At 36.3% G+C, this 22821-nt stretch overlaps 1 protein-coding gene across 1 annotated transcript in view; it reads right to left on the bottom strand.

Moving 5' to 3' along the window:
* SRBD1 (S1 RNA binding domain 1) overlaps positions 1-22821 on the bottom strand; it is a 130941-nt gene that overhangs the window by 106764 nt on the left and 1356 nt on the right. Inside the window, exons 3-12 of the mRNA XM_026846115.1 lie at positions 18676-18870; positions 17286-17368; positions 16723-16888; positions 15396-15758; positions 14003-14169; positions 12783-12900; positions 12500-12638; positions 9588-9684; positions 8045-8180; positions 2420-2523 (exon numbers count right to left, since the gene is read on the bottom strand). Of these exons, the coding sequence (XP_026701916.1) occupies positions 2420-2523; positions 8045-8180; positions 9588-9684; positions 12500-12638; positions 12783-12900; positions 14003-14169; positions 15396-15758; positions 16723-16888; positions 17286-17368 (1373 nt within the window). The 5' untranslated portion in view covers positions 18676-18870. The remainder of the gene's footprint in view (positions 1-2419; positions 2524-8044; positions 8181-9587; positions 9685-12499; positions 12639-12782; positions 12901-14002; positions 14170-15395; positions 15759-16722; positions 16889-17285; positions 17369-18675; positions 18871-22821) is intronic.

Genomic DNA, 22821 nt, shown 5'->3' with positions numbered 1-22821 from the left:
TTGAGACCTGAAGCACAAAAATCTGAGTTTTGTTTTCCTCCAAGACATTATATAAACTTGTACCAAGTTGGTAACCACAGTCAAAGTACGCACCATGGACTTTACAAAGGATCTGAGAATTCTGTCTGGAAATTGAAAAAAAAGAGTATCAAACACCGAACTTAATTTTCAAGGCTGCAATCTCACTTTGGAACAAAATCTCACCCCTTCCCAAGGGACAACTCCATGTTGTCTTTACACTCAAAGCCAGCTAAATAGCCCCGCTCTGGCTGTTTCTCACTGATTCTTTTTCCATGTCCCAAGTAATTCTCTGGGACCAGCGCAGTTCTAGTTAATGGAGCTAGGTTTGCTGCCAAACCACAGAGATGCCGTTTTCTGGGGAAAAATACAATCCATAGGGCCAGGCATAAGGATATTTCTGACTTTTCAGCACAAACCCGAAGTTCAAGGAAATATAGATGCTTCTATTGGCTAATAAAGATTCTGAACTTGAAAAGAAGATACAGTAATCTTTGACAGCATCTACATAGAGCTCAATACAATAATGAGTAACTCTAGCCTTCCAAACCCACTTTCCATTGGAGGGGCTTTTAATGATAAAAAATTTGCCTCAGAAGGGCACATAAAATAAAGGTCAGCATTTGTTACTAATTCAATAGGCAGTAGGTGATACTGCTTTGTGGCTAGAATACTGGCCAAACTCTGTAGCAAGGTGGCATTTCTGGTTCTGTAACTGATTTTGTGTGCAAGTTTCAAGCAAATTAATTAATACCTTTGCAAAGTTTTCAAATCCTTGCCTCAAACAAAAGTTCTTAACATTCTGCTTTCAACAGTAAATCAATGCAATGAAAATAATACAACTCTCACCCTTGGACAGCCATTTCCAAGCTTGCAGGGCAGAATAGATATTTAGTATTTGCCAGTTTGAGAACAATGTTGTTCATCTAATGAGAAAGATCAGAATCTGTCCTAGAAGTTAATGCACCAAGATCTACTAAAATCATTCCTTTGGAAGTTTGCTGATGGTGAAACTGTCCTTAAATAGTAAAAAGGCATAAGCATATATGGCCTCATGAATGCCAAGTATTAATAAGTAGTTCCATTTCCAAGGTCAATATTCTTTTTATCTCAGGATGACTCACAAAAGTGTAATCAACCGAAAATATCTCAATTTCCATCCCACTTTCATTTGTGTAGCAGTGACAAGCTGTTCCATTATCTGTGGCTCACAGTGCTTCCGAATTCTGTCATAGACACAGTAAATGCAAAACTGACAGATATGTTCTGCCTACAGAATATACATCTTGCAGGGAGGATAGAGATTCCATTACAGAAATTAAAACTAGAATAAAACTTAGGTGTAGTGATGAATCCTGATACTTCCCTGGAAAAAAAGAAGTTACTCTTAGTCCTAGCTGATATTTTATCTGATCAAACAATATTTTAAGTCTTCCAGGGGCTTCCATTTTGGAAACAGAACTCTTTAGTTTCCTAAAAAGAAACATTTTTACTACATCCTTTTCTTGGACTTGGTGTGGAAGTAAAACATATGCTAAAGCAGCATCACAGTATACATTTTTATACATTTAGAAAAGTGCATCTTCTCCTATCTTTTTTCCTCCTTTTAGTTATTCAAATTTTAGGATGAAATGGTAGGAGTTCCTAAGACAATATTCCTGAAGAGCAGACATCAAGGTACAGTTTCCAAGAAAAAGATTGACAAAGATATTCCACAAAACAACATATATTTGACACAAACTTTTGCAAAAAACCTCAAAATTATGCAATGCTAAACATCTTACTACAGGCTTAAAACAAAGCAACTTGTAAGAACAAATCACTAAGAAATCAAAGCTCAATTTTCTAACTTAACCAGAGTCAGGCCACACAATATTTGAGAATCTCTGACTGAAGACACATTTAAATTTGTCTATTAAACCCAACACATTTTTAAACATGTAATTCCTTACATTTGTGAAACTCAAGTTATGTACTTTACTGATCTAAAATCTTAGATAGCTCTCTTTAATCATTGTAATCAGGCATATGAATTATTTTTAGAACTTAGAAGTATATTATATTGGATTCTACAAATTCCTTTCACTAAAGACTGCTGGATGTGATGCATACTACAATTTGAAAATATATGCTTATTTCATCAGCCTTCACATATCTTTTTAAAAATTCAATTGTAGAATGGTGCCAGAACTTCCCAAACATGGCCAAAGGCATGATCTTTTCAGCATAATGCTACAGCAGCTAGAAATACAGAATAAGAATTATCTACTTGCTAATTTCATCTAATCTAATAAGTATTCATTGAAATTGTATTTAATGTAATGAGACATGTGAGGTACATTTCAGTATGCAGCTGCCTATAGAAAAAAATATTTCTGTAAGAATATGTATCCACGCAGACCTTTCATTGACACACCACCAACAGAATTCATTCTTCACCCCGTCAGGAATGTTGACCTTCACTGTCAGGATCTTCAGATTTTCCCCTCGGTTAATGGCCAGAATCTGAGCACAAACATAAATGGCAGAGACAGATGACACACAAAATACCCAAAAGATAAACATCAACATTTGTGTACGCACTTGCTTGACATTCTGTAGCAAGTCATGATGGTGGTACAGTAAATCAGTTCATAAAGTACTAGCATGTACAGATAACATCCACAGTTTAAAGCACTGATTAAATCATACTGTGGCAGAAGAAATCATACATTTTTCCTGGAGACTGCAATTTCAAGATCCAGTTTATCTTAAACGCACTTATTATACAAGTCAACATGAATTTAGTTGGTGGAATTATCTTGTTTAACAATTCAAATTAAAACTCAAGAAATGTTTTGAAAAATTATTGCAATCATAACTAGAGATCAGAAAGGGAAAAAGTTAGTCCTACGCTTCAGGCTTAATTCTTCTTCGCAAGATCAATCCAAATTTTAAAATAATTATGAATCAGAACTTGTGACACAAAAGTCATCTGCTTAATTTGAAAAAGGATGATTTTAGAAATATTTGTGCCTTGTTAATAAATAGCAGAAAATATTGTAGATACACTCTTTACAATAATAGGAGCACTCCAGCCTTAAAATGTATGTACATATTTGTCAGTCTTGTGTACACAACTGCATATCCATGATCTAAAGTTAAATTTGGTTGCACATGTGCTATCTGCATACAAAGTTCAATTGTAAAAGGAAGTCTGTGGCTCTACATTTAAAACTGGATCACAATAGGAATATCCTTGTGGGTTTCTACTAGTCTAACCTCACTATAAAAGACACTGAACGTTCACCTGAAACAGGCCTTATAATATTAAGAAAACTCACTGGCCAAGGGATTTTATAAACAGAACAGTTATAAACAGCAACAAATAAAACCTATACGTTTTTAGATTTCATTTTCCCTTCCAAAATACTTTAAAGTGAAAAAATAAAAAAAACCTGCTAGAGGTTGACATTCCTGTATAACTATACATGTTGCTGTACGTAGCAGGCCCTAAGCACTGTCACAACAGAGCATTCTGTGTCAATCATGAACTTTAATTCAATCACTAGCTAACTCAGACATGTCACATATGTTAAATACAATGGTTTAAAATGACTCGAGGACATAGTACCAATTTATATGCCTCAGCCTTACTGTTCCTGTGACATACCAGGCCTGACATATCATTGAACAACAAAGCTAATAATAAAGATTGTATGTGAAATATTATAGCATCTGGTACCTTAACTGCCAAAGCAAATGTTTTCATGTAGAGATTAGAAAGACACATTTTAACAAATCAAATGCTTTTATGTTTATTCTGATTTTATTTTTTCAAAAGAGAAAAAAGTTAAATGTCAAGCTAAAATGAAATCAAATGATGCTCACAACAGAGAATGTATCTGATAGAATTATAATGTCATCATTCAGCATGCTGTTAGTGGGGTCAATATCTGCATCACCTTTTGTTTCCTGGCATTCCATCTGCAGAATGTGTCAGTCACCTGAACTTAAAACAGATGTCTTGCAGTCACTTATATTACTTACCTTTTTATTCTTAAACAATCTGCCTATCCTGTTCTAAGTGACATGCATTCAGAGATGAATTATCATCCAAGAAATGCTCAATTAAGAAAGTAATTAGTCAATTTTTCCCTCTAATATAATAAAGGTGGTTTTGTTTTCTGAGTAACAGGTTAGAATCTGGTTATTCTAGACACAAAACAATCTTTCGGTTCTCGAAAAAGACTTGTGTAAGACTGGAACAGAACCAGGGGAAGGGTTAATAAAAAGAACATACATTTTTCAGAGAAAGCAAGAACAATAATTTGATCTAGCCACAAGACTCACCAAACCTTATTCTGTTTATCAGAAAAATACAACATCCTTCATTTTGTACAACTATCTTCTATGTTGCAGATTTAGTTAAGCATACAGAATAAGTTTTGTATATTCTGCCAAGGACTTTTATTTCCAATTCCTTTCTAAGTATGAGATTGAAAATAGAGCACTTGCCTCAAACATTACATTTTATTCATGAATTCTCCAACCAACTCAGTCATCTCCAAATAGAGGAAAGCAACCCCAAGGCATACACAAACACTGAACTGTTTGCAATTAGTCAAAAACTCAAATAAACTCTTCAAAGATTTTTTTTTTCCTTAGTTATGACAGTGTTGGTAGAGCTACTCAGCTACATCCTAAGAGTCCAGTCAGGTTCTCGTTGCTGCCAAAGGAAGGAACTGTGGCTGAACCTCCCAACAGCAAAATGTTCCAGCTGGAAACACCCACAGGTATCTGACCATGTCAAAATCTGGAGTCAGGCTTGTTTGCTTAAAAAGGGTTTTCTACAGATTTCAGGCTCACTTTTTAACATTGTCAGTCAAATGACCCAACTCCATGCCAGTCCTGATTATTTCACGGCATGTCTCAACACACAAAATGACAATGGCACAGCAAGTAACCCAGAACTACAGTGTGTGCAAGGACAGCTGCAGAACCATCTTGCAGCTTACTGCAGACCACTTCATTGTAAGACCCTCTGCAAGTCACACTTATGGCTACAAATGCTTTGGTCATAAAGACAGCTTGTTCTCTTATAGGTAACATGCTGGTCTACCACCCATCCCCTTTACTTACATGTAAACTAAAGCAGAACTACAGCTGTACACAGATTTTTAAGATTACTAGCACTTCTATACCCAGGCAATGACCAGTTTTGGTGCAGTATTTTACAAAATCCTTTATTTGCAACTCTAAAGAGTTAATTTTAAGCTGACTTCTACTGTTGTCTCTAGCTAAATGCATTGAGAACACCTGTCTGTGCATAGTCATGAGAAGAGTAGAGGTGGTCTTCAAAACAGTGAATTTTGCAAGTGTTCTTCAAACACAGCTATTTAACCTGCAGTCCTGGGGTATTAGTAAATTATATAAATTCCTCCAAGTTTCAGACTTCCCTGTATCTTTTTTAGGTATAACCTTCTTTTTAAAATCCTGAATCAAATGAGAGTATTTCTTCACTTGAAGACACCTACAGCTCTCACAATGCACATTCAAGAACACATATTTAACCAGCTTTTTTAATGCAGAAAAGTAATATTTCTTCAAAGTCCTAGGTGAATGGGAAACTAAAGACTTTTAGGTATTAAAAAGGACAGTTATAACACAAGAAAATAAAAAATAAAAAAGTGGTAATTTGCAGCAGCAGGGTAGTAAGGTCAGGTAATAAAGAAATTGAGGGTTATGAGAAAGACTTTGGAAAGTACAATACTATAGTTTAAGCTTGAGGAAGAAATAGCAGGTAAAGAAAACACTTTTTGTTCCCTTATTTCATCATCAAAACACAAAAAGGAGACAAACAAGGGAAGTGGAAATCTAACAAAGAACAAAAATATCAACAGAAACGAGGAGTATTTTTTACAAAATAGGGAAGTCTGCAAACTGCATGTCAGTGATGATCATAAAATGCATTTTTAACTCGACTAGGACAAAAGAGCCCTGACACCTTAGTGAAGCACAAACAACTCAGACTTTTAAGATTCATAATAGAGAAATACTCAGTGTGTTAGAATAGTTAATAGCAGTAATATACAGATGAAAGACAACACATAAGTCTGCAAAAACATCCCATGATTACAGGACTAGCAGCTACAAGAACAGTGGTTACTTCACTGGAGAGCCAGAATGGGGAAAGAAAGAGGCATTAAGGTTAGTGACAGACATAAGGGGAAATAAACCGAAACAGATTGAGTTAATCTTAACATCAAACAGACAAACTAATGACACATCCTGGATAAGAAGCCCTGCATCCATGTGATCAGAGTGCTGACCAGGTTTGGGATATCTGGTTTCTAGCCCTGGCTCTACCTAAGCAACAGTTTTCCTTACGTAAAACAGGAAAAAAAAAGGATGCCTTGGACAAGAAATAAATCATACCATCATCCCAGGAAACACCTGTACACTCAATATACATTGCATATCCGTATTTACCATTCCCAGTGCAGGGAAAACTAAACTGTCTTTGACAGTCAGAGGATTCATTCAATGGTAAAGCATCCAGACAAAAAAGAAATCCATGCAGTATAACACAATCTCCTGATGAATCTACAAATCTTTGTGATGTCATCACAGTATTCTTCAGTTGCTGTATTGACTTTTCCAGACCCTCTAGAAGCAAGTTTTCACCAAATAATTACTGATATAAATACAGCGAATGTTCATACTTACTACGAAGAGAACAACTACAGGTACATCTTCAAACATCTGTGTAAAACCTATTAAAATCACTTGTATTTAGTCTTTTACCTAACAACACCGATATTTGGGGAGGAGGGTTTAAAATTAGCCCATACATGTTGTGAAATAATATTTTTCTGTAATAAATTTCAAGACATGCAAGAAAATACCTTAATTCAAAACACCACACTTTTAAAATAGCAAGCAGAGAAAATGAGAGCATATCATAGATACAAAATGAAAAGCATTCTGCTGTAAAGTAAGGCAGCCTTCTAAAGGAAAAGCACATTTCTTGTTGGAAGCAGCTAAGAGGGTTCATGTGGTTTTTTGGTTTGGTTTTGGAAGGTTTGTTTGTTTGTTTGTTTGTTTTTTAAAGCTAGGTAACTGTGACTACAACAAGAGACAATTCACTTGGTGATTAGTTATTAATCAGTGCAAAGGTCTTGACAGTTGCATTGAGTGCATCACACTTCAGCCTTCGAGCTTCAGTAATGGGCAGCCTAGCTATCTAAAGTCATCAGCTTCTTATGAGCTAGTAAGTTTGCTTCATTCTTCATCTCTTTTTCTAGTCGTACAAGTCTAGGTTTAGGGCTTAGGATAACCAAAGATGCTTCACAGAAGGGAATACTGATGACTTAAAACACAAATCTGTTTTTAGGGTAGTGTGTGGGACGTTCCCCTGAGCTGGTTTCATAGGTCACCTTCAATTTAATTTTTATGGATCCCTCCCTGATACTTCTCACCAGTTTCACCTGACCAGTTTAGTGTCAAATGGCTCACAGCACTCTGACCCAGTGCTTCAGAAAACATCCAAGAGAAACAAAGAATAAGTTTACCGAAGTTTCCTTCAAATACTTATACTCCAAACAAGCAGCCTCCAGACAACTATGGCACTACTACCCCAGTCTCACCCCTACAGACTACAAATTATTGCTTTGCCTTTATCCCCCTCCTGATAACACTTGCTATGCACTTGTCATGGGGGGAAGGAAGGGAGAGCATGACACACACTGAAAATAAGTCACACCAGTATTGAAATCTCCAATATATAAATCATTACAAATATTTTTTAAATGAGAATTAATTAGAAAATGGGTGTAATGAATAAACAGTCCTTTGATCAGTTTAAGACAAAGATTAACAGCTTAGTCCTGCATTTCAAGAATCTGAAAGTCTCTCTTATCTTTGACAAATGAAAAGCAAAATCAAGTATCTTTAGAATCAATTTTAAGCAACAAAATGCAAAAGAAAAGCCACTCTTGCTATAGTTAAAATTGTAAGAAAAAAAAATATAAATTTGTATGTGTACCTGATGATGCTGAATGTTCTTTATATTACAAGAAAACTCATGGTACAGTTGGAATTTATCAATATCTTTTTCATTGCCACTTTTGGATGACACTTTTGCCAAGGCTGACTGGATACAAATGTACCTTTGTTGACATCTGAATAAAAGAAACAAATGTTAATAAGGTATTTTAGCATGAAACTTGTAACAAGTCATTAGTGCTTGTATTAAATAAAAATCAAGTTTGGAGTCTGCCCAATAAGTTATGTTAACTCTAATTACCTGCAGAACTATTACATATCTTAACAGTGAGACTGACATAGCATATATTGACTAGAACATACCAGGAGAAGAAATGCAAGCAAACCTCAGAAAAATCTGAACACAGCCCTTCTACAGAAGTGAATGGATACTCAAAAGCCAGCCAGTTTGGTCAGTAACTGATTCAACTTTACAGAACAAATTTGGGGAAGTTGCAAAAAGAAAAAGTTATAGTACCTATGTATTTTACACAACTGCAACATCTCTTTTGAATCTACCCAGTCTCAGAATTAATTTCTTGCTTTGAGCACTTCACCCATAAAATTTTTCATTATTTTAGGAAGTAAAAGAAACCCCAAACAGATATCTTCCCAAATGTTCGCCATGATTATTATACATACAATACTCTTTAGAACAAGAGAATACATCTGTAGAGCACCATGTATTCAATTATGGAGCTTCTAGAGGTCAAACAAATGAAAGTGATAGTCTGGTAGTGACAGTACATCCTTTACAAAATCACCTCTTCATTGAAGTTATCACACTGCTGTGCTCTAGCCTTTTGATGAAATTGGCCATTACTCATGATAAACAGCAAACAAGGCTGTCAACTAAACAGAACTGAGCTGATTCATATCAACACTGAATGCTCCTAAGGTGGCACCTGTTCTTTGATAACCCTGTTCTCTGTCCCAGACAGTAAACAGCAGAGGAAAAAAAATAACAAGCAATTACTACTCAGTCACACCAACCCTCCCCAGTCATGACAACATTGGAATCATTTCATGTAAGAAAACTCAGCTATAACAGTCAAAAGGATCAGTAACTCCTGCTTTAAAAAGTCACATTTGTTTGCCTTATTGACTAGCAACTTCAAAAATCAACCATCACTGCATGCTAATTACACTAACTGGAGTCAAGCAGCAAATTATTGAAGCAATAGCTTAAGCAAATGAACCTCTGAAAAGTTACAGTTTGAAGGAATTTCAAGGAGAGAAAATTTTAGCATATAGATCATTAACTGCAAGGGAGATCGGCTCTACAAGGAGCAGAGCCACAGAGAATTTCTCAGTCTTTGGGAGTCACAGTGTCATGCCATGCTCACAGCAGATCTCTTGTCCACAGATAGTCAGATGGGCAGAAAGGCTACCAAACATACCTCTGGCACAAGCAAAGGATCTAAATCAATCTCACAGTAACACTGTTTTCATATCATTAAAAAAAAGTTATTTATGGATCTGTGCACTAGGAGATTGAATCTTACCATGTAATCAGAAGTTTAGAAAGTGAGAGTCAAACTTACAATTTTCTGATAAAATCCAGTGTATCTTTATCCTTAGCAAAGATGTCAGCTAAAATATGCTGTACTCCAGCCTCTACTTCCTGAATAGTTGAAAGTCCTTAGAAGGAAAGAGTTACATATTATAAAAAACCTAATATGAAAAACTTAAACAACTGCACAAGCACTATGAAAATATATAAATGCTTAAAGAAAGTTGATGCAAGATATCCAATACATTTGCAGAGGTTTCAATGAGGAATCCTAATTAATTAGAATTTAGCTAAGCTGCCTTTCCAAAACATGTGAAGTCATTATATTTTTAATGAACCTAAACTGACCAATGCAGTATCATAAGTCAAAATGACACTAAAATGAGAGAAAAATAATAATTTCTTGGCTTGATGATAACAGATCTTTACACTTATGATGCAAATGAATTATTTACAATAGCAAAATTAGATATTCAAGTATCATTTTGAGGTTGTAGTAAAATGAGTAATTGCAGAAGTCTACACATTTTGCTGCTGCTAAGGAAATTGCCTAAAATCTTTGCAGGCAACCCTGTCTTTTCTAAGTTTTATATGTCCACTGGTTTGTAGCAGGAGTTTGCAGTGACACTTCTGAGGTCACGGTACCCTCATTCCCTCTCACAATATACTGTTAAAATGGTGAAGTTATAAAATGTGTCCATAGACAAAGCATTCTAGAGAGCTGATAACAGAATCATTCAGCTTTCCAAAACATGGAACTAGCCCTCGTTTCAAAAGACCAGAAGAGGTAGCATAGTGTTCTACTTAGCACAGCAGTTGAATTGGACCCAAACCAGGAGGCAGTGAAATAAAACTGACATCTTGTATTTTAAATCAATAGATCTAACGCTGTTTCTAGCAACAGTCAGTAACAAATGCTTCAGAGCAAAAAGAATCATAGAGCTGGCGATGCAGCATTAACTGTCTCCTTCAACACACATTATTTTTCTCTCTGATGGACTACCAATAACTTGAAAGAGCTTTATTAACAGCATTTAAAACCTGCACAGCTCCAATAACTAATATTTCTATGGAATCCAGAACCCTGTTTCTGATTGGGCTATACAGTTACACACTATAAAAAAAATTAATCTTGCCCTTTTTTAGGAAGGGGAAGCTAAACTTACCTGCCAGGAAGAAAAATAAAAGTGTGAGAATAAGAATATGTTATTAAAAGCCTGAATGGATCAGAAGTTGTGGAATTTGGATCCTTACATGTATGAGTTAGTGTTTCTTACAGTAAAAGTGATGTCATGTCAAAATACAAAAGCTAAGGGAATTACAAGACATACATCATATTGAATATGAATTAAGACACCCAAGTACTAGAAGTGTACATGGCAACATTATTTTAATTCTACCAGAGAAATCTGAATGAGATAGAATAGGCCAAAACCAGACAAGATTAAAGGAATAATCAAAAAGTTCCCATTCAACAAGCACCACTCACATGGGTGTTTTACAGTGTCTGTTACAAAAGCAGCACATGCTTGTGTAATTAGAGAAATATTTGACCATGCATACAACTAAAAGGAAGAACAGAGTTTTGTGGTGAGCCTGCTTCCTTACCTTTCAAATATCTGGCTTTGAAACATGAACTCCTGTTTTTATTTCAGTTTATTTTTAGTATAAGTTTAAAAACACTTGAGAACTTAAAAGAACTGAATATTAAGATTTGATTAAAACTTTTCTCTATGTCAAATGGCTCATTCTTTTAAAAAACATTCACTCTGATCTCAAGCTGTATAGAGGTTGTCAAACTGGCTTCCAAGTTGATAAAAGTGATCCAGTTTATAGATTATGTAATTTCTGATGCACCTTTCAAATTAAAACCATTATATAAACCTAAGCAACATTATTTTTAGCACAAAATTGAAAACAGGTGTACTGATTTTCAAAAACTGTAATGTTTATGATGCAACAAACAGCACTTCCTTCTGAATGCACCCTAAATAATTAATCTGGAATTTCACCATGAAGATTTTCTTTTGGTTCTTTACACTCTGCCAGAATAGCCAGATATATGGTTGCAATATACTGCTATATTACATAATGACATGCTAAAATGCAGTAATTAAACAATCAGAATATTTGGTAACTGATTTTCATTGCAAAGTTAGGATCTTTTTATAAACAATAAACAAAAAAAAGCTGAAGTGGAAAGAGTGAGAATTGGCTTTACTAAGGAGGTTCGGTACCTTTATGTTAAAATTCAAAACTGTTGGGGCAGGGAAGAATACAAGTATGTCTCTACTTTAACACCATACAGAAGGTTATAGCAATCTTTGTATTTTACTGTCAGAGATTGCCCCCTACAGATTCACCCATAACTGCATTCACAAAGAAACACAATTCTACAGTCTGTGTCACAATCCTGTCATTAAAAGTTCCTGCTCAAATTTAGGGATTATATCATCTCCAACCCCTATTGTCATTCAGTAACAAAAGCTCTCCTGCTCACTCCTCCACCAATCACCAAGGCCAGTTTTTATCAAGATATGCTTTGATGGGTGACATTTACTTCAGTACAGAGTATGAGCATATGCTTCTTGTGCAATCAGTGCTGAATCTTCAGTAAGCAATTCAAGTAAGAGTAGAACCATGGAGAGGTCTCAGGTGTGCAGTGTAGTTCCCTGTCTCTTACCAATAGTTACACATGCCAACTATAAGAACTCCAGACTTCTGTCTCTTATTTACCAGAATTATTACTATATAGAATAAAAGACAAGAAGGTTGGAGAACCATGGCATTAAATGTAAACTCCTACCACATGTTGCTTAAAGAACTGTTGAATTTAAAATAGTTGCATAACTTCCAGCAACATCAGAACAATTAAAGTAATTCCCTTTTTAAAATATTTTCAGACATTCAGGACATTACTGCTCATAGAAGCAGAGTGCTTACCTTTGGTAGTGGGTCTAATATAAGAAAAGAGATTGAGTTCCACAGGATTCTGCAGGAGGGAGAGAGCAGCAGGTTCTAATCCCAGCTGCTTGGCCCTCTGAGCTTTGGTGCCTTTACTCCCGGTTTTATAAGGTGCGGTCTTCAAACCAAAAAAAATCCCAAAACCAAACAGTTATTAAAAGACACAGAAATATTTCATGTATGTACTTTGCATTATGCACTATTTAGTTATGCAAGATTACATTTAAACTAAGGATGACTTGAAAAAGACTGGTGTACTGACCACATGGTCTAATTCCTCCAAAGTTCTGCAATTTAATAGTGCTGTTAAAAGGCATCCAGATAATTTCCCTTCTTTCTTCAATTTCTGTATCATTGTATGTGTCTTCTTCGCAACAGTACTAAAATACAAGAGGCTGATATTAACAGTCACATTTCACAGTGGATTAAAAGCGCTATTGATTGCGACCTTGTTTCTTACACCACTGAAGCTCTCTGAGGCCCCTGAAGATTGTATCTCATGCTAATCCTCAACAAACCAAATCTGATAATCCAAAAGAGTTTTTAATTGTTAGTCTTTCTCCAATTAGTACAAAACTGTATCAAAATATCTTGTGGTATCTTTAAGAAAAATCAAACAATAATGACAGTCATTACTGCTATATATATTTTTTCAAGATTACTGGCCTGGAAGCCAAATAAAAAGGCCCTAAATTAAATCCATGTTGATGAGCACTTACTGCTGTAATTCATATCAAGATAGCTCTGCAGCATCAAGTACAGGGTACCAGATTTTAAACTCCTAGACCTTCAGTAAGATACCTGTAAGCAACTGCCATCAACAAAGGTATTTTGTTATGATTTATATTACTTGTTCAGACAAGAACTCTCTCAGGCCACCTTCCATCTTTGAAAAGAATCTCTTGATAGAGGATAGTGGGGAGTACAAGGAGGAAAACAACGTGCTGACAGAACAGCTGACAAGTCTGTTCCCTTGCGCCACCCAAAAGCATGAAGGAATAAGAGTAGTCTCATCCACCCCCACAGCAGGCTTTGCTGCAATGATCTGGGATAGTTTAACCTGCCCTCCTGCCACACTACAGCCTCAAGTAGTGCTCTTCACTAAAGGCCCTGTGCTTCCAATCAGGGAGCCAAGACATTCTTAGTGATTCTTTTTCAAAGGGTGCAGTTACAGCTAATTGGGCTATGTATCTCTAGAACCTATAAACTACTCCTTTAGTAAGAGTTTTTTCTCTGCAGTTTTAGTAAACTTAAATCTTAAAAGCTTACTTTTTCTTTGGAATTCAATAATACTGTATTTCTTATTACTTATAAGCAAAAAAAACACCCCAAAACCAACAGGTATCAAGTATAATTACATCAGTTTTAAACCTTCTTTAGGAGTTCCTTTATAATTGTGTGTACAAAGTGACAAAATAAGGGATGCAGAAACAGCAGCTGGTTATTTACCACACACCCAGATACCTCCCTGTATTAACTTACCGTAGCTCTTCCAATGCTTGTTGCACTTCTCGCAAGGCATCAGCCTCCAGATTATTGATGAGCTCTTTCCGATACCGAGCAATAAAAGGAATTGTGTTTTCTTCTCGAAAGAGTCGAATTAAGTTTGCACATACCCATGGTTCAACATTTGTCATTTCTGACAAGGCCTGTCAGAAGAAAAAAAACAAACCACAACCACCAAACCCACCATTTAAGAGATGTGATAGATCGCTTTCAACAGCCTCTCACTCAAAGTTTGAAACCACCCCCAGAATACTATGTTGGCCAGCAGGGACTACTGTCCTCCCTGAAACAGGATGCCAAGCTTCCCATGCATGCAGCCAACACACCTGGTACTTCAGAAATACATGCAGCAACCAGTCTTTCCAGAAACTTAAAACTACAGTAAAAAATGCAGGAAGAAGTGCCTTTGGGAACAGAAAATACCCAAATAATTACCAAAAAAATTATAAAAATAAAAATCAGGAAGACAACAAATTGCACATGGCAACTCAGAAAACTTGGAACTTACTAAGTAGCTTAGTAACATTTTAACTATTAGTTTGTTTGTACTTCACTACAGTTATTCCCACGGAGGTCTGATCTACAAATCTTTCAAGTTTTTTTCAGAACCTTAAAAATATAACAACTCCTGCACAATCATATTCACTGCTTTCAGACCAGCAATACATGAAGATCAAATACTCCATCTGCATTTCCAAGAATATTTTAGAACAGAATTTTACACCTTTCTTAAACAGGCAATGATGATGAATAGAATGTGCCCAATCTATTCCCATTCTGTTCATATTAAAATCTTTCATAAGCACACTCAGCCTCCTACAACAGGAGCTATCCTAAAACTGTCTTCACCTGAATAGCTTCAAAATTAACATCCTACAAAAACAAAGATGATAACTCCCTTGATGTCACTGTTGTTCCAAGAATGCAGTCTCCTCCTTGATGGTACTGTAAATTGGTGTCTACAACAAACAAGCCACACTAAATCCTAAATTCTGAAAGTGTACACACAGACATCCCAAATCTTTCAGCATCCCGTCATGCAGGAGCTCCCGTTGATTATATCCCCAAAAAAGCCCAGTTGCTGATACAGAAGAAACATGCAAACTGTTGCAAGCAAGCTTTGTACTAAGGGACTATTCTACTACCTGTGACATAGGTAATGTTAAAGTTTGAGATTTTAACAGTTACCAACCAGCATGTACATTTATACATGTATTATGAAAATCTAAGCAGAGGTTAAATCACTGCTTAACAGCACAGTGACACTGACACTCCAACTCATGCCAAGAGGACTAAAATTGTAGATTCTAAGTGCTAATTATGTAGGAAATGGTTTCATTGATACCTCAAAAAGGAAAAGGTCTCATACCTGTACAATATCCCAGTTCATTTCAAATTCTTCTTTAACTTTGTTGCCTCCTAGATTTTTAACTGGTTTTCCTTCAGGACACGTAGTTGACTTAATCTTTTTAAAAGGTGGTTCATCAGATGCAAAATCCTCCTCAGGTTTCTCATGCTTCACTTGACTTCCCACTATAGGGACACTTGTTGAGGGTTTTTCATCATTCTCTGAACTATTCACATTCTTCCCTTGGAGTGAATTTATTTGCATTTTTTTAGGCATTTCTAGCTTTTGATTTAAAGTTTTCAGTTTAGTGCCTACATGTTCTTCCTTAGGTTTCAGAAGGTGCATTCTATTATCTTCTGCAGGAGCAATAGGCAAGGATACATCCTGCCAAAAAAGGCATCGAAACCATATTAAACATTGACTGTTACAAACCGGTTCAACATTTCAAATTAAAACCTGAGACTTGACACTAGACATCATTCTCTCAAGTGATGTCCCCGTCTCGCAGGGAAATATCAAGCCAGAAATCAAGTAACCTGAAATACATCTGGCTTGGAGGAAAAGATATAAACATACCCAGCAGAACCGGGATTTAAAAGATCAAAAAAAATTATCCTGGAAAGACTTTAATTGAGACCCCCTGCAGAAGACACTGACCTACAGTCCTTGCCTTCATTCGTCTCAACAAAACAGAAAACAGCAGGGCAGAGTGTTAGGTGCAGCATGGGAACTGGAACTGAGATTTGGTCTACTAAGATATTGTATAACCTTGGACAAGCCACACCTTCTTTCCTGAACTTCCCCAGAGATCATTTTCAGAAGTCAGAAGGACTGGCTTCTGTCACAGCCTGACCTCTGATGTTCATCTTTGACAGAAGTAACTTCTGATAGAAGTGCATCTTATAATAAAACTGTGATCCTTACTAGGTTGAACAGCCATGCAAGGAAACATAAGTACAGGCCTTTGCTTTGTTGTGGTACCCAGCTGATAAAAAGGTAGAAGATATCAAAGTTGCAACACATAAACCAGAGATATTAGAGTGTTTAGCTTTCATTACAGAAAGAACAGAGGTATTTATTTATTTATTTATTTATTGTTGTTGAAAGAGATGTCCAGGGAAACTCACATATTATCTTTGGTCAAAAATTTAAAGGAGGTGTCTTAGATCTGGGACACCTAAATACATAAGAAAGTCACATTTATCAAATATACCAAATATTCACAACAATGGTGGAATCAGATGAGCTGCTCAGACTCAACCAACTGAGCAGAACAGAGTTGGAAAAATTCTGCTCAAGTTACTTGCCAACCAACGTAATTAAGTGTCTTTTGCTTACAGATACTCACCATTTCCTCTTTTACTGCTACCTTCTTAACCTTTTTCCTGGCCATAGCTGACTGTGAAGCAGCAACTTTTTTAGTTTTTGCCTCATTTTTCTTTGGCAACCGAGGTCTCCTGGTAGTTTTGCTTTTTGGCTCCCATTCCTCCTCTTCCTCCTCCGATTCAGAGCTCCTGATAAACAAGCAAGTAAACAATATTGCTTATGAGAAGAATAAACAAAATACATAAACAAGTCAGTCTGAGTGTTTTCTGACATGAAAGGGAACAAACGGGAAAATGAACAGAAAGGTAGGCAGACGCAGCAAATATAGGTCTTTCGTGCTGTTGAAGAGCTAATGGCTGGAACAATTTACCAAGCTTTCCTGAAACTGGTCACTGGAATGTGTGCACACCAGATTATATTTGGACAACTGGCAATTCACTTTCACCCTACCTTCACTGTGAGCATGAAAAGCATAGGAAATTTCTGTTTTATAATTGAACAGAATTATTGTGCATTAAAAATTTTTGATTGACCTCATACTTAGCATAAAACTGAAAAAAATCTTAAGGAAAAAAGCAATCTCACGAATTAAAAAGTGAAGATAGTTCATCATCTTCTGATGTAAGGGCTTTGGCTTCAGATTTCACCCTCCTTGGTAGAGATGACATCTGAAAGAGGCAAGAAGCAAACAGAACATTTGGTTGAAGTTATATTCTCTTATTCAGCCCTTTAACTCACTGCAAAGTGTGCCCTCATAATGTCTTCACCAATCACAAAAGTTTCCTCTATTGCAAGTCCACATTTCTTGGTATCCAAGAATTTAGGCCACAGCAGCACATGCTCAAGAATCTTTTCAACTGAGCAAATGGACAAACCTAGCACTATAGCCTCTCAAATGACTTTTCTCTTCAAATGGAAGTAATTATTTGGCTTGCATGTAAAGCTATCCTAGCAAAAAGAGTACTGGTTTGAGACGTATTATTGTGTATCACTTATATACTGTGCCAGTCTTTCCTCCATCAACTTAAGAAGCAGAGAACATAAAATTAAGATCTAGTAAAAAGCTAACACATGGTTTTGATGTGGACAGGATGGTAAGATTTTCCACTTGGTTCTAGAATTTCACCTTTAAAGATTATCAGTTGCTTGTATGCATAATAAAAACAATGATTGTGAAAGGGCTACTCATTAGCATATAGAAAATGCATAAAACAACTACCAAAGGTAAAAGGGAAAGGCACTGACATTCTCCTGACCTGAGATTCATAACTACAATAGCTGCATTTCAGTTAATAATTTATAAAATTTTTGGCGATGGTTGGGCCCATGAATTTCAATAATCATATTCTGCAGTTTTAGTTAAGAGAATTTTAGGTACCCTCATAATTCTACCTGTCAGAAAATTAGAATTAAAAAAAATAAAACTAAAAAAACCATAAAGCATTTCTATAAAATTCATTGACATTTTACCTATATGTGGTACAATTTCATAATTCTTCACATTTTATTCTCCAGCTCTCAAAAAAAAAACTTCTTGCACCTTGACCTTTTTATACAGTCTTACCACTGTGATGCAAGCCTTAAAGTCTCATGTTTGCACATACAGACTGGATAAGCATTTTGCAAAGTGCCATTTAACTCAAGGGCAAAACTTCATTTTGGCTTCTGTTCAAGCACTAGAAGCATAACTATTGTTATAAATGGCTTCCAGCAAGCTTTTTTTGCAAAGCAGTATCAGAATTTAAGTGCCCATTTTCAGCATCACAGTGGAAGGATGACTATTCAAGCTCACATCAAATAGTACTAGCTATTAGCTTGCTTGTAAATAACCTTCTTGTAGCAACTGTCATGGTCAGTAATAGGTCAGCATTGCTCTTCTGTTCTCCTGACTGAAATCCCATTATGTGACTGGTTAGAATACAGGTCTACCACAGGAAAACAGAAATCTCCACAGAACACAAAAATTATTACTCACCTTATTAGCTTCCCAGGCAACTTTTCACTGTCAGTTCCCAGACACCAGCAACTTCAACCAGCCACTCTGCTTCTCTGTTTTTCTTTGCTCTTTACAGCTGAACAGTCATTAGCATAGTCCGGAATTAATTATATATTTATTTCCATTACCTCAGAGGCATGAAAATAATGTTTCCATTTTATATTGTATTTTAATCTGTGAATAGGAGAAACAAAAACATTGGCCACGTTTGCAACACCAAGATTTTCAGAATTAGGTAACACCTGAGCCAGATGGCACTCTCATTCATCTTTTGCAGGCACCTGGACACTTTTCACATGGTTAGGTCTCACAATTCTGATTTCACACTAGATGTTTAGCTTACTATATCATTACCAATCATACTTCTTCAGCTAATCAAATGAGGTGGGTATTTTTTAGTATTCCAGGCAATCTTGGAAGTCGGTGATCAGTTTTTAAATTCTACCCAGCTTCTCCATAGTTATCCATTGAATCATTAGCAAGGAAGAAGGACAAAGCATGTTCTCTCAGCTGAAGTCAGCTCACCATGCTCTAAACATTCCTGCCAGTTTTAGGCACTCAGCATATCACCAAGATAGTTCTGGGGCTTACCCAAAAGCCCACGTATAAAGAAAGCTTCATCTGGAAGGTCTTGTTTCTGTTAATACTTCTCTCTAACCTCAAGTGGCCAAGGGCAGTCTCAAAATATCTCAACATTTGTATTGTTTCATTAAGTAAGATTACAGAGTAAGCTTTACTGTTGCCATAAAGTTGATTGTAATTTCTGCCATCCAACACTGGTAACTGACTTAATTCTTCAAATCAGTGTAAGAATAGGAGATGAGCTTCTTGGTTTATGAAACTAGGCATTTTCCACATTCTTCATGAGCAGATTAATATTTCCTCCCACATCCTTATGTCTGAGACTACCTGTCTTCATACAATGCACTGAATGAAGCAGAACTACCATATAGCAAATATAAAAATGGCATAGGAAAGAATGAAATAGACTAGAAAGTGGTATGTAATAAGGCTAAGTCTTTATGGTACACCTCCATGTTTTGAGGTTTTTTTCTTTAGTTTTTTTTTATTTTCCACTTTAAAAAAATAATTAGATCATCTTTTAAGTGTTTGTTACAGTCCTTCAAAAAGCTGAAGTATCAAATATGTTTGATCCAGATGATCAAAGAAGATAAGACCAGCACAGAATCTGTCCTCTGTCCCACTCATCAATATTTTGTCATTTCTTGCAAGCAAGTAGTGAGTTGGGATGGGCCTCAGATACATAAACTCCAGCTTTCATTACATTATTTATATAAAAACAAAAGGAGGGAATTTGTAAGAGGAATAAGCTTTAGAAATATCTTTTCTCTCAGGATATTTTTAATAGCAGGAATATTAATGAATAGATATTGCCTTATACAGCACAGGTGCTCTAGGAACAATACTAACAGATAATGCAGTATGCCCAGGTGCTCTAGGAACAATACTGAAGATAAGTAATCATGATGACCCAAGACTGCATCAGTGAGCAGCGATGTTAGAAGAGGAACCGGAGCGGAACGAGAACTAGTCAGAACTGTGGAATATAATGGACTTTTGAAACTGATGATGAATTGGTATTGTATTGCATGTTATGAAGAATCATATAAATATAAGATGCTTTTTGTCAGCTGTTGCCACTCACTGAGGTGATGGCTCAACTCCGAGTTGTTAATAAAGCAAGCCTTGAGATACCTAGAGTCTGGTAAAATCCTTTATGAATCTACTAAATTTTCTTGAGAAGAGCGATACCTTTGTTCCTAAAGGCTTTTGTACAGGCACTTAAAGTTAATTTGAACTAAGTTGTGAATTTAAAGCACACAATTTATTTCAGAATAACTCTCCATGAACAGACAAGACATTGTCAGAAGTGAAAATGGAGTTCTACAGCTCAGAATAAAAGCCCAGTACCAAGAAGCATCTGTGAGATGAACATCAAACACAGGGTATCACAAAGAAAAAATAAAAGTCACAATATTTCACTGTGAGGTGGGGCCAAGTCATAACCACTTCCCTTTCTTATAATGTACACAACTAACTGTAGAAAAAGAGAATCTTGCAGTTGTTACATTTATTTTTTGTTTACAAAGAACCTTTTTTTTATTTGAATCCTCAAAAGTACTTCTGAGTTGATTCAAAATTGCCAGACAGCTGTCTGCTAAATTTTCCTCTTGAGCTGCCTGCACTAGGGTGTACTAACACCTACGGTAATGACTAAGCAAAACAGTCCTCCTGTGATTCATTGCGGGGCCAGGGGGAGGCAGGGAAGATGATGAAAAAGCAAGGAGACTAAATGCCACTGATGATGATGAATAACTATTACAGATTTTCTTAAAAAAAAGCTTAGAGACAGTCCATGAAGTGAGGCAGGAAGACTCAAGAAACAGGCGAACAGTTATGCTCCTTCACATGGGGCATCTACAACACTGAGCACATTGGCTAGATGACAAGGCAATCCAACAAGCCATTGTCTGCTCCTGCTAGGATATGGTACTCCATGTCTCCTGCCTCAAGTGTTGAGGGAGCTTGGTATAAATTTGTTACTATTAATTTTCAGGTTTATAATTAGCTCTTCTACAGCTATAGGCCTTTTCTGCATTTGGGAAGGCAACACCGATCTACGCAAGCTATAGTTTCCTTCCTCAGAGTAGAAACCAGCCCTCACTTCGAGTATGGTTACCTGGAGGCAACAGAGAAGGAAGAGGTAAAGGCAGTTTTTCCACTGAGGCAAGTCTATCTGGAAAACACAATAGGAGATAAATGCCCAATTTAGTGCCATCTTGATCCCAGCATGTTACGGGAGAATGAAACATCATTCATCCTGTACTTATCTGTCTCCTGTACTTAACACCTGAAGGAAGTAAACACACAGTATCCAGTGATGTCCACAAGTTATCCAGCCACCCACCCTATACAGGATTTAACTGGTTTACCAATATTGAGCTCCTACAAGCTCTGTTCTATCAGCTCTCACATCTGCGGCAAGCAAACTTACAGGTAATATTTACTATCACATTTATTCTCATTTTATGTACATTGTCAGAGACTGCCTTAATTTTAAAAAATGTTGTTCTTAAAGAAAAAGAGTTCTTAACAATCATCTCACCAACAGTATTTTACTTCCATGCCAGGTAACGTGAGGAAAGTCCTGGAAAATTCATCCTTAACCACATACTTAAGCTCCTAACTCCTGTTTCATTTCAGCTCTGTCTGTATACTATCTTTTTCGTCTATAATATTGGTTGAAACCTTAATGCTGAACCTTCACACTAGACCCTTGATCCCCTATTCAAGGGAATCAAAACTCTTCTGCTTGTCCATCCCCCAAATGACAACAGGCAGCATGAAATACCATTGCTTGAAACACCTGAATTCTCCTTGCTTCACACTCCCAGCAATTACTAAAGCCTGACTTCTCTGCAAAACCCAAAACAGTTACGTGTTCTTCAAACGTACTTCCCACTTAAAACTGAAAGAGGACTTTACAGAGCTACTATGCTGTCCAGTAAAGAAGAGCTGAAACTATTTAAATCATTGCTATTGTAGATAAATATATTTCCCAAGTCAGCTCTCCAAATAGTTTGGCATCAGTTTTGTTGCCAGTTTTTTTGTTCCTACCGCTTCTGTTCTCTGCATCCACAAAGCATTCGAGCTATCCTGATGGCTGTAAATGTACACTTCTTCCTACCTCTGAGCTACTCATTAAAACAAGGCTCATGTAGAGTGGTGTTGGGCCATACCATGAATAAAGAAGAGTGACAGGGTAGCTCTTATTATACTTCACTACACAGAATCTTAACATGGGTATGCACAGAATATACAGCAAGGAAGTAATCATCCTTCTGTTCTCTCTCCCCAAATAGGAGTTCTAGGCTGCCTGTAGAATATAAGTATACTGAGGCTTTAAAGAGCTTATTCTGTCAAAGAGCAATCCAAGTCTCACTCAGAGACTGATTCTCTCTTCAACCACCCTATTCATGAAAAGATACAACCTATTACAAGTAAATTTCTTCATATGGAAATCCAGGTGACATAATCAACTGCTTGCAGAAAGAAAAGGTTAATGATATTTAAAAGTAATTAAATTAAAAACCCTCCCTCCCC

The sequence above is a fragment of the Athene cunicularia genome (genome assembly GCF_003259725.1).
Source record: "Athene cunicularia isolate RWA chromosome 3 unlocalized genomic scaffold, athCun1 chr3_part1, whole genome shotgun sequence".
Lineage (NCBI taxonomy): Eukaryota > Metazoa > Chordata > Aves > Strigiformes > Strigidae > Athene > Athene cunicularia.
The sequence above is the reverse complement of the archived record's forward strand: the minus strand, read 5'-3'. Positions and strand labels throughout refer to the sequence as shown.